This window comes from Oryx dammah, unplaced genomic scaffold (genome assembly GCF_014754425.2).
Source record: "Oryx dammah isolate SB20612 unplaced genomic scaffold, SCBI_Odam_1.1 HiC_scaffold_1, whole genome shotgun sequence".
Taxonomy (NCBI): Eukaryota; Metazoa; Chordata; class Mammalia; order Artiodactyla; family Bovidae; genus Oryx; species Oryx dammah.
This window is the reverse complement of record NW_024070185.1, coordinates 100630560-100642035: the sequence shown is the minus strand read 5'-3', so window position 1 is coordinate 100642035 and position 11476 is coordinate 100630560. Positions and strand designations below refer to the sequence as shown.

Genomic DNA, 11476 nt, shown 5'->3' with positions numbered 1-11476 from the left:
TCCTAATATTTTGCAAGAGCCCTTTGTAATTTGGTGGTAGGGCTCAGAGTAGGGGAGGATCTATCTGGGCCAAGGGGCAGAAGTGACTTCAAAGAAGCACCCTGCCTGGCCTTCAACTACCGCTACGGTGGTGTGTCAGCCTAGGCGGTGCAGTCAGGCATGATGGCAGCAGACCAAGCTGTGTTCTGTGTTACAGCTTGTCTGCAAAGACAAGTGGACTTCAACCCCTTTAGAGAGAAAGCAAGAGTGACTCACAGGAGGAGGATGGAACCAGACCTTTCAGGCTGTCCAAAGTCATCAGAGGGAAAGAAGAAAACATGAGCTGGCCAAGAGCTTCCTGAAGACCATGCAAATGAGGCCCGCCCACAGCTGCCTGGAAACCACTCGCCAGGAGCAGGCAGAGCCCAGAGAGCGTGCTGCAGGACCGCTCAGCCGAGAAGGAGGAGGAGGTGGAGGAGGTGCTGAGGAGCAGGTAAGGAGTCAGGGAGGGTCGTAGAGGGAAGGGCCACAGAGCCCTGCGTTCTGGACAGGCAGCTCGTCCCTGGGGTGAACACCGGCCTGGGAGGCAGGGCTGCTGGCATCATCTTTCAAGTTCAACCATTCTTTAGCTGTGAAGCCTTGGGCAAGTCAACTCACCTTTCTGAGTCTTGACACTCCCATCGATAAAATGAGTGTAAAAATGTCATGTTAACTACTCATTGAGCATCTGCTGTGCTTTGCTGGGCACATAATAGCCATTATCCGTTCCTCACAACAAGCTCATGAGGTGGGCTTATTAGCCTCTATCATAGAGGAAAACAGAGCTTAGAGAGGTTAAGCCATTTGTCTAAGATCTCACAGCAAAGAAGTCTGGTTCTAAAACTACACACTTTCAGCTCTTGATCCTGCTTTCTTCTGAGGGTGGTTTTACACAATCAAATGGTCTATGCAAAAAAAAAAAAAAAAAACTGTAAAAGGCAATTATACCATCAAAATGGGAGTCACTCCACTCAGACCCTGGCCAGAACTGATGCCTTTTGTAAACTGGGAAGTTCTGTGAAAATTCTAGTTCTTCACCTCTTTCCTCTCTCCACGTTGAAAGCAGACAGACAACTGATGTTTGGCTGAGTGAGCGGGTCACAGACGGAGGTGATGTCTTGGGTGGCATTGGGATATCCCAGCTTGAGAGTCAGTCCAAGTTGGATAAGTGGCCAGTCTCTCCTGTTTCCTGGAGACAGACTCTGAAACCACAGCCAAGGCCTGAGGGGACTGTTACCGATAAGGGCCCAGATGCTGGTTCGACCATAATCATCCCTCCTCACAACCCTTAACAGATTTAGTCATGGAACTTCAGAAAACGGAAGTCTACCTTGTGGGGAAGGAAATTCTTTAAGGGTAGTAATATAAGCTTAGCACAGTAAAGTTTGAATTTTCAGATCAAATCAGAATTAAGCCAACAAACTTACACTCTTAGCCGCAGAGATAACCACTGTTGAGAGTGTTTGTTTTTCCGCGCATTTTTCCCATTGCACACATATATTGGAAAATTAGATTGTACTGTAATATGGTTTTACTGCTGGTTCTTTTCACTAATGACATGTATGAATGTATATCCGTATCAATAGATGTTTTAGGACATTGTTTACAGGCTGCAGAACGTCTCTTTGTATGGATGGAGAGAACTTATTTAATCAGTGTCCTACTTTTTGATAATTAAGCAGTTTTCAATTTTTCACCATTAAAGCAGTGCTCAGATCTTTGCACAGGACCTGGATTGTTTACACAGTATAAATTTCCAATAGGGGTACTGCTGAATCAAGGTTATATACATTTTAAGGTCTGCTTCTTCTGACACACTCTGGAATTCAGGGGCTTCTCAAAGCTCAATGCAGAAAGCTTCACAGCTTCAAAGTCAGCCTTTTTCAATTTTATTTTATTTTTGGTTGTAGTGGGTCTTCGTTGCTTGGGGGCTTTTCTCCTGTGGCAATCAGGGGCTGCTCTGTAGTTGCGGTGCCTGGGCTTCTCATTGTGGGGGCTTTTCTTGTTGCAGAGCACAGGCTAGATAACAAAGGCTTCAGTAATTGCGGCACTTGGGCTCAGCAGTTTCAGCTCGCAGGCTCTCGAGCACAGGGTCAGTAGTCGTGGCATGCTGGCTTAGTTACTCTGTGGCATGTGGAATCTTCCCGGACCAGGGACCGAACCTGTGTCCCCTGCATTGGCAGGCGGATTTTTTACCACCACCTGGAAGCCCTCAGAGTCTCCCTTGAGCCTTCCTCTCTCTCAAAGCCCTTTGCAGGGATAATTCAACCACCTCATAGACAGTCTTTCCTGGGTGCCAGGTTCTGTCTAAGAACTTTACCCTCTGAGGCACACCACTTTTAGCTTCCTTTTCAGAAGAAATGGAAGAACAGAGAGGTTAAGCAATTCAGCTGAAATCACAGCCCTAATAAGCAGTGGCTCGGAGATCAATAGTCTTGACAATCTGGTTCTAGAATCTCTGCTGTCCACTGCTTCTCAGAGAGTGCATTTGATCCCATCTCCAAAGACCTCTTTTACCCACGCCTTTGATCTTCTCCACCATTGCCTCACCTGCATCAAGTCCCACCATCCCAACCTGGACCACCGCTAGAGGGCCTATCTGGTCTTCATTTCCACTCATCCCTTTCAGTCTGTCTTCTGCTCTGCAGCTGAAATGGTGTTTTTAAAATAGAAACAGGATCAGGTCAGCCCCCACTCCCCAGTGCCACTGGCAAGCATACACAGACATAGACTCAGTCCTAGAATAAAAAACCCAGATGCTCTCCTCAGCCTCCAGGGCAGTCTCTCTTAGGATTCTCCTAAGTCCTCTCAGGATTCTTCCTAAGCCACTTTCCAATCTAGACCCCCCCACTACACCTCAGTTACCCAGCCTCCTTTCACTTCTTCAAAGCTGCTTCTCCTTAGAGTTTTGGCACAGGCTGTTCTCTTGAGCTGGAATGCTCCTACTCCACTCTACAGGGTTGGATTCTTCTCATATCCCCTCTCTGGTAATCTCATCTGAAGCAGCCAGTCCTCTAAGCTCACTTTCCTTTTTGTTTAGCATTCGTTAAAATTGTGCGTTTATTTATTGCCCGTCACTCACTCACTAAATGTTTCCTTCCCTCACTAGACTCTAAATGTCGTTAGGTCAGAGACTAGGTCTATTTTGTTCCCTGTTATTTACCAAGTGTCTAGCACAGTGCCTGACCTGTGATGTTCAGTTCAGTTCAGTTCAGTCACTCAGTCGTGTCCAGCTCTTTTGCGACCCCATGGACCACAGCACGCCAGGCCTTCCTGTCCATCACCAACTCCCGGAGTTCACTCAGACTCATGTCCGTTGAGAGCTGTGATGAGCTCTCGTTAATTCAATGACTGCTGGACGGATGGACGAAAGAGCCACAGGAGGAGGCATTCATTGGTCAGGATCTTTGGCAAACTATCCCAGCTTTGGCCAGAGCTGGTTAATCCTCCCCCGGCATGTCTTCCTCTTCCCTACACGAGGCAGTGACCAAGGTCTAGGGTCTAGCAGGAAACCAGGAAACCATGGTTGAGAGCGTAAGCAGGTTTTGCTTCAGGTGCCATTTCAGTCAGGGTAGATGAGGTCATGTTTGGAGCACAAAGGAGACACATTGTCCCCAGATCCCCGCCCTGCACGCTTCCTGGATTCCTACCATGAGAGGAATATTTACGGCCGCTAGAACTCTCCTGCTGCTGCTGCTAAGTCACTTCAGTCGTGTCCGACTCTGTGCGACCCTATAGACGGCAGCCCACCAGGCTCCCCCGTCCCTGGGATTCTCCAGGCAAGAACACTGGAGTGGGTTGTCATCTCCTTCGTCAATGCATGAAAGTGAAAAGTGAAAGTGAAGTCGCTCAGTCATGTCCAACTCTTCGCCATCCCATGGACTGCAGCCCACCAGGCTCCTCCGTCCATGGGATTTTCCAGGCAAGAGTGCTGGAGTGGGTGCCATCGCCTTCTCCAAGAACTCCCCTAGTGAAATGCAAACTCTCACTATCCAGTCAGTAACACATATCCAGCAGGTGAACCGAATGGTGGGTTTTGTCTCTCTGACAGCAGCATGGTGGTGGCCTAGAAGTCCCGAGGTCACCAGTGGGTGACCCTGGTGGTGGTTTAGTCACAAGTCATGTCTGACTCATTACAACCCCATGGACTGTAGCCCACCAGGCTCCTCTGTCCATGGGATTCTCTAGGCAAGAATACCGGAGTGGGTTGCCATTTCCTTCTCCAGAAGGTCTTCCTGACCCAGGGATTGAACCTGGGTCTCCTGCATTGCAGGCAGATCTCTGCCCACTTAGCTATGAGGGAAGCCCATGGGTGACACTGGGGGAGACTAAAGGGCTCCCCAGGTGGCAATAGAGATAAAGAATCTGCCTGCCAATTCAGAAGACACAAGATACATGGGTTTGATCCCTAGGTTGGGAAGATTCCCTGGAGAAGGAAATGGCAGTCCAGTCCAGTATTCCTGCCTGGGGAAAATCATGGATAGAGGAACCTGGTGGGCTACAGTTCATAGGGTTGGACATGACTGAGCGTGCTCGCGCACGCGCGCACACACACACACACACAGAGACATCAGCAAAATGAGGGCCTAGGTTGGAGAAGAGGTTTTTAAACTTTTTTCTCAGAAGCTCAACTCTTCAGCTTGTTCGAATGATTAATATGAGGAAAGCCAAGTGTTTCTGGCTGAAATACAGAAGTGGGGCTGGAGTGCTTCTCCTCCTCCATGACTCCCCCTCTGAAGTCCCCAGGGTGGTGGGAGGGTCAAGTCTTGGACTCAACTCAGTAGTCAGTGCCTGCCGGCTGACCGTCTGTTCTAAGAACAAAGGGGCAGCGAGGCCTGCATGTTCTGGGTGTAGCTCCTTGGGCCCATTAAGTGACCAGGAGGGCACTTGCTGAATCTGACACTGAGAGAATAGTCAGAGACTTTAGGCAGGGCAGCAAGTGAATTTCATAGCAATTGAAGGGCAGGGCTGGCAGCCCCTTTGTGTGAGAAGGAGGTTTCAGCCATTTTAGAAAAGAAATAAGGGCCCAGGAGAGAGGAAGCCCAGAAGGGTCATTTACCCTCTCCACAATCTAGAAAAAGGAAATTGCCACCGCTGCCTTTCCAGGCCAGGGAGCCCAGGCCTTGAGGAGACCGCCCACAATCCGGCAGGCGCGTGGCTTCCAGGGCGCGTTGTTTGCCACGCCCCAGTGGAACGCTGGTCCCCCACCTCCCCACCTGCTGCTCTGGCCTTCGCTGCAGGCAGGCGCGCTCCAGAGGCTGCAGGCTGGGCCACCTGGCAGCTGCAGGTGCTGCGTGGCGCTGCTATGGAGACGGGCCGCGGGGTTGGTGGGGAGGAGGCAGTCTCCCAAGGCTTTGTGGATATTGGGGAGGAAAAGACTGGAGCCTCCGACCTTCCAGGGCAGTCTGCCTTACTACCCTAGTGCCAAGGGAGCCCAGGTGGGTGCTTTGGGGGTTTCTAGGACAAACGGATGGAGGAGGAGCCAGGGGAGACCAGATCTTGGGAGAAGGCTCTGGAAGGGTTGATCTGGGGAGCCGGGGAGGGAGGAGGCTGTCCATGATTTCAGGTCAAAGGGAAAAGCCTTCACAGAGGTCCCTTTGCCAGGCCAGTGTGGTGCCCTGCACAGGGGATTGGCCCTACAGCCCAAGGGGATGAGGAAGGGAGGGCCTGGCATCTGCCCCCAGAGGAGGAGTAGACCAGGCATCGGCAAAGCCCATCTCTGCCCTAGCCAGGGACGTGAGGTAGCAGGTAGGAAAATATTCATCCTCCAGGAAGATCCCCTGGGGGAGGGCATGGCAACCCACTCCAGTATTCTTGCCTGCAGAATCCCATGGATAGAGGAGCCTGGAGGGCCACTGTCCACGGGGTTGCAGAGTCCGACGGGACCGAAGTGACTGAGCACACCTAGCTCATGAAGCACTGTCTGTGGTTCCCCAGCCTCTCCCTGGAGTCCAGGAAACCAAGGGCAATCCCATACAGCACAGGGAGCATTTTAATCCGCTTTCAAGGCCAGAGAGCTGTCTCCTTCAGCGTGAGCTCAATGATGCTGGGGTGGCTCAGGCCTTTGCCCAGCACAGGGGATGCTGCCAGAGCACCAGGCTTAGGAACCTGGTGATCTGGAACAATCACTTTTTTTTTTTTTAATTATTGGCATATAGTTGATTTACCATGTTGTATTAGTTTCAAGTGTACTGCAAAGTGAGTCAGTTATACATATTCAGTTCAGTTCAGTCGCTCAGTTGTGTCCGACTCTTTGCAACCCCATGGACTGTAGCACACCAGGCCTCCCTGTTCATCACCAGCTCCTGGAGTTACCCAAACTCATGTCCATTGAGTTGGTGATGCCATCCAGCCATCTCATCCTCTGTCGTCCCCTTCTCCTCCTGCCCTCAATCCCTCCCAGCATCAGGGTCTTTTCAAATGAGTCAGCTCATCTCATGAGGTGGCCAAAGTACTGAAGTTTCAGCTTCAACATCAGTCCTTCCAATGAACACCCAGGACTGATCTTTAGGATGGACTGGTTGGGTCTCCTTGCAGTCCAAGGGACTCTCAAGAGTCTTCTCCAGCACCACAGTTCAAAAGCATCAATTCTTTGGCGCTCAGCTTTCTTTACAGTCCAACTCTCACATCCATACATGACCACTGGAAAAACCATAGCCTTGACTAGACAGACCTTTGTTGACAAAGTGATGTCTCTGCTTTTTAATATGCTGTCTAGGTTGGTCATAACTTTCCATGTATCCACTCTTTTTTACGTTCTTTTCCCATATAGGTCATTACAGAGTACTGAGTAGAGTTCCCTGTGCTATACAGTAGGTCCTTACTAGTTATTTATTTTATATATAGTACTGTGTACATGTCAGTCTTGATCTCCCAATTTATCCCTCCCCCGCCTGCCCCCTGAGAACCACAAACTTGTTTCTACATCTATTTCAGTTTTATAGATAAGTTCATTTCACTTCATCTTTTTGAATGTAAATTTCAGTTTCATCTGCGAAATAAATATGGATGATAATGCCTTTCAACAACCCTCAAGACGCAGCCTGGGGCCAAGCATGGGCACGGAGACTAATGGGGTTCCTTTGCTCCTTTTCTGCCAGGACGTCTCCTGTCAGACCCCCCCAGTGTCTGGCCTGAGGATGGCAGAGCAGCGGGGCCGGGAGCCTGAGTGCCCTGTCTGCTGGAACTCCTTCAACAACACATTCCACACCCCCAAAGTACTGGACTGCTGCCACTCCTTCTGCGTGGAATGCCTGGCGCACATCAGCCTGGCGACTCCCACGCGCCGCCTGCTGTGCCCACTGTGCCGCCACCCCACCGTGCTGGCCTCCGGACAGCCTGTCACCGACTTGCCCACGGATACCGCTGTGCTCACCCTGCTCCGCCTGGAGCCCCACCACGTCATCCTGGAAGGCCACCAGCTCTGCCTCAAGGACCAGCCCAAGAGCCGCTACTTCCTGCGCCAGCCCCGGGTCTACACGCTGGACCTGGGCCCTGAGCCTGGGAGTCAGGCTGGGCACCCCCAGGACGTGGGCTCTGGCACCAGGCCAGTCCCCATCCCCAGCCGTTACTCTCTGCGGGAGTGTTTCCGCAACCCGCACTTCCGGATCTTTGCCTACACGGTGGCAGTCATCCTCTGCGGCACCGTGTTGTTCATCTTCTCCATCTTTTGCACCAGACGATTTTTCTTCGGGGTGGGGTGAGCGTCTGTTCCAGACACCTTTCCCAGCACCTGCTGGGTATGGGGACTGTGGAACACCACTTGGGGTTGGTCTTCCTTCATAGTATTGTTCATTTTTACAATCCAGGGGTCGGCTAGGCTGTGTATCTGCTTCTAGCAAGAGTCCTACTATAATGAGAACCTCTGAAAGCTAACGGACTGGAGAAGATGTGAAGAGACCTCTGGGTGTGAACCGTGGGTCATGGAAGGGCAGAGAACAGACCCGTGATTACAGAGCCAGAAGCAAGTTGTGCCAAAAGGCTGGATGAGGGTACCCAGGAGCCTGTCCAGCCCAAATAGCAGGTTGCACTTCTTACTGGAGCTGCTTTGAACTCAGTTCACATTTTTTGTTTGTTTGTTTGTTTTTTGAGTTGCTCTTTTTACTATTTGTTGCTAAAAAATATCTGGGAGTGAACTTCAATCGGGAGCAAGTGTGTTTGTCTTCTCCTTTCAGTCTTCTCTTTGGCTCTCTTGGAACCGTTCCCGGTAAAAAGGGCCTGCATTCGTTACTTTATTCACTTATTCAACAACCCGTTGGCTGGTCCTCTATCAGAACTAGGGGGAGAGAAGGGTAGGATTAACCAGGAGTGGCAGAATCCTTATCAGTAAGGAGGGCAGGCCCACTCAATTGCTTCTTGTTCACGATGACCTCTTCTTAGTATGTGGTTTATGGAGTGTTAAGAGTATAAAAGTTTAAAGGGAAAAGAAACCAAAGTCAGTGGATCAAAAGAAATCTGAGATTTGGAGGAAAAGATTTTTATTCCTCCGGTAGGTGCAGGGTAGAGTTCTGATTCCCTTCCTTCAACCATTGTAATTCTGGCCTTAAGAGGTAAGGCAGGGTGCATCCATCGTGGCACAGAGGATAAGAATCTGCCTGCCAATGCAGGGGACACAGGTTTGATCTCTGGTCGGGGAAGATACCACATGCTGGGGAGCAACTAAGCTGTAACCATGGAGGCTGCATGCCTATATCCTGAGCTTGGCAACAAGAGAAGCCACTGCATTGAGAAGCCCCTGTTCACTGCAATAGAGAAAGGCCTCGCAAAGCAACGAAGACCCAGGGCAGGCAAAAATAAGTAGAATTATGTTTTACAAAAAAAGAAGAAGTAAGGCAGGGAATTCTCTGGCAGTCCAGTGGTTAGGACATCCTGAGTCCACTGCAAGGGAACTAAGGTTCCACATGCCATGAGGTGCAGCCAAAAAAAAAAAAAAAAAAAAAAGAGAGAGATAAGGCAGAAACTCTGCATAGAGTAAAAGCCTTAGCTCCCATCCCAAGCAGCACGGCCAGGGGACCCTGGTTTTTATTTTGTATGACAGCATCTAGGGACCAAGGGAAACTGGATAGAACTTGGCTGCCGCTTGACTGCCAGTGGCCACCTCTGCAGTATCTAAAACCCTGACTTCTGTTTCTCCATTTTTAATGCTACCTGGTGACTCAGGTCTCTGAAACGACCTCAAAGCAAATTAGAACACCATCACAAAACGATAACATTTTGTTCTGGGGGGATGAATTTGTAGAATAAGCTTTCAGAGCCCAGAAACTGAGTTGACTTCATTTGTCCTATATAACATTTTGTGAGTTTCATGAAGGTAGCTTCTATAAATTCTTATGGGTCTTGATGTATAAGATAGTCCCAAATTGCCAAGACATGCAGACTTCATGTTTAGCAACACCAAAGCCTTAAGCTCCACTGTGAAGGAAAAGTTCTCCATTACGAAATTGGAAAGCCGCCTTCATATCCTGCCAAGGGACTAGCATCTACCTCTCCATTTGCGCCATCAGGTAATTACCCTAAAGCTGGAACTCCACACTTCTCCCCACTGACTTAATTTCTTTACACATTCTTGCTTCTTAACCTTGTGGCGGGTAAATTAGGCAATGAGCTCACGTTCTCAGAGCCATGAGGAACAGAGAGAGGAGCTGGGGGAAGCTCAGGAAGGAACACCTGCCTCTGTACTAGGGCCGACTGCTCCCAAGTTCAGGAGGTCTCACCCCAGTTTCACAGATGAAACTGAGGCTCCCCAAGTTTAGCTACCTTGTTCAAGGTCACCCAGCTAGCCTGTGGTGGAGGCCTTTCAGTCAAAACAGAACCTCTACTCTTGGAGTGGCTGATTCACCAAGCAAGACTCAACTTTGAGTATTCTGGAATAGGGAAGATTATACTTAACACTACAGCATCTTCTGTTTTTAGATTTAATGTTAATGGTTCTAACATTGGGCAGTGCCATCCTTCTAGAGCGCATTTAGAAATCTTTGGTCCTCCAATGCAGGGGTGAGTTTTGTTTCTGGCTGTTGGTACTCAGAGATCAGGGATGCTAAGACATGCTGCAATGCTGAAGACATTTCTACAGAACAAAGCACCATTTGACCCAAAATACAAATAGTTTCCTGTTGAATAACCCTGCAGGCTCCTTGTAAGTTCACAGGTACAAGTGATGAAATTAACTCCCTTTGGCATGAAGTCAGAGTAACAGATGCAGTGAGGTGGTATAAACGGTAGAACAGGCTTTTCCAGTAAGTGACCTGAGGTGACTTTTTTTTTTAAGGAATGAGGCAATTTATTAACCCAGGATCATTTGCTCTAATGCTGTTTGTTGCCAGCTGCCACTTGTCTGGCGATTCTGTCCAGAGCTCTCTTTTTCCTGAGATGTCAGTTTGCAGCCCCCATCTTGGTCCTTTTCCACCATTTTCAGCCCCTACAGGGCTTGGAGGACCTAACGGGCCACACTCTTGGAACCTCTGCTGAAGTGACTGGGCATGACGCCATTCCTCTAATGCCCCCCCCAGAGATCATGGTTGTGGGGCCAAGCCCAGCACCCCTGGAGGTACACGTGCTGTGCAATGGAAGCAGCTCGTGTGTAGGATCAGTTCTCATTGTAGGGAGCAAGCTCTTTATGCTTGGCCAGCTTGACATTGTCCACCCACTCAGGACTTCCAGCTTCCCAAACTTTTTCAGGAAGGCGGCCAGCACTGACAGACTCCTGCTGGCTCACGTCTTTTCCAGTAACTCCAGGCATCATGCAGCCTCCACACTGCCAGCCAGGGGAAAGAAGGGGACTTCTAAAAATGGTTTGCTCTTCAGTTGACCCAGAAACCCCAGAAAATCATGCAAATCAAGAGGTTCAAAATCTTCATATGTTCACTTCAAGAACACTTGTGAAACGGCCCAGGCCACCTAGGGTATGCATATTTGAAATGCCACCAAGTATCTGAGCAATGTCCCTTTACAGAATATGTGCCATGCCACTCTGTCGTCACAATGGCAGAGTTTGTAGGTGTGCTCAGGCCAAAGCGGGGCTGGATGCAGGGTTGGTGGTCCAGAGGGCTGCTCGAAGATGCAGAGAGCAATGCCGAACTGAAGGGCTTAGATGCAGATGCTCTGGCCACCAAGCACATCCAGGTGAACAAAGCCCCGAGAGGGGGCACAGGATTTACAGAGCTCGTGGCGGGTTCACCTGATCCAGGAGCTCTCCCTGCCACACTGAGACGATCCTCACTGTCCCTGCCACGCTGAAAAAAAGGACAAATTCTCACTGAAAAAAAGGACAAATTCTCACTGAAAAAGGAGATTGTTCCTAAACCGGAAGAGGAGGTGGCACACAAGAAAAACATACCCCAGAAGGAAATGAGGAAACAAAAAACGTAATGGTCTGGGAATAAACACCGCCAAAAAATAAATGCAAGTAAAAAATAAATACAAGGTAGAGCAGTTAAAAAGTTCAAGCTTTGTACAGGGA

The 11476-nt window shown here is 49.6% G+C and overlaps 1 protein-coding gene and 1 pseudogene across 2 annotated transcripts; both read left to right on the top strand.

Annotated features, from left to right (window-relative positions):
* The first annotated feature begins 212 nt into the window (after positions 1–212).
* RNF183 (ring finger protein 183) lies at positions 213–8165 on the top strand. 2 transcript variants are annotated; one of them, XM_040239551.1, is made up of 2 exons: positions 213–472; positions 7119–8165. In XM_040239551.1, the coding sequence occupies exons 1-2, from the start codon at positions 347–349 to the stop codon at positions 7719–7721; spliced, it is 729 nt and encodes a 242-aa protein (XP_040095485.1). In that variant the 5' UTR covers positions 213–346; the 3' UTR covers positions 7722–8165. The 2 variants fall into 2 exon arrangements, with proteins under 2 accessions (XP_040095485.1, XP_040095493.1); XM_040239559.1 differs by lacking the exon at positions 213–472 and adding an exon at positions 5269–5456.
* Positions 8166–10757: 2592 nt separating this feature from the next.
* On the top strand, positions 10758–11476 carry LOC120862253 (annotated as a pseudogene).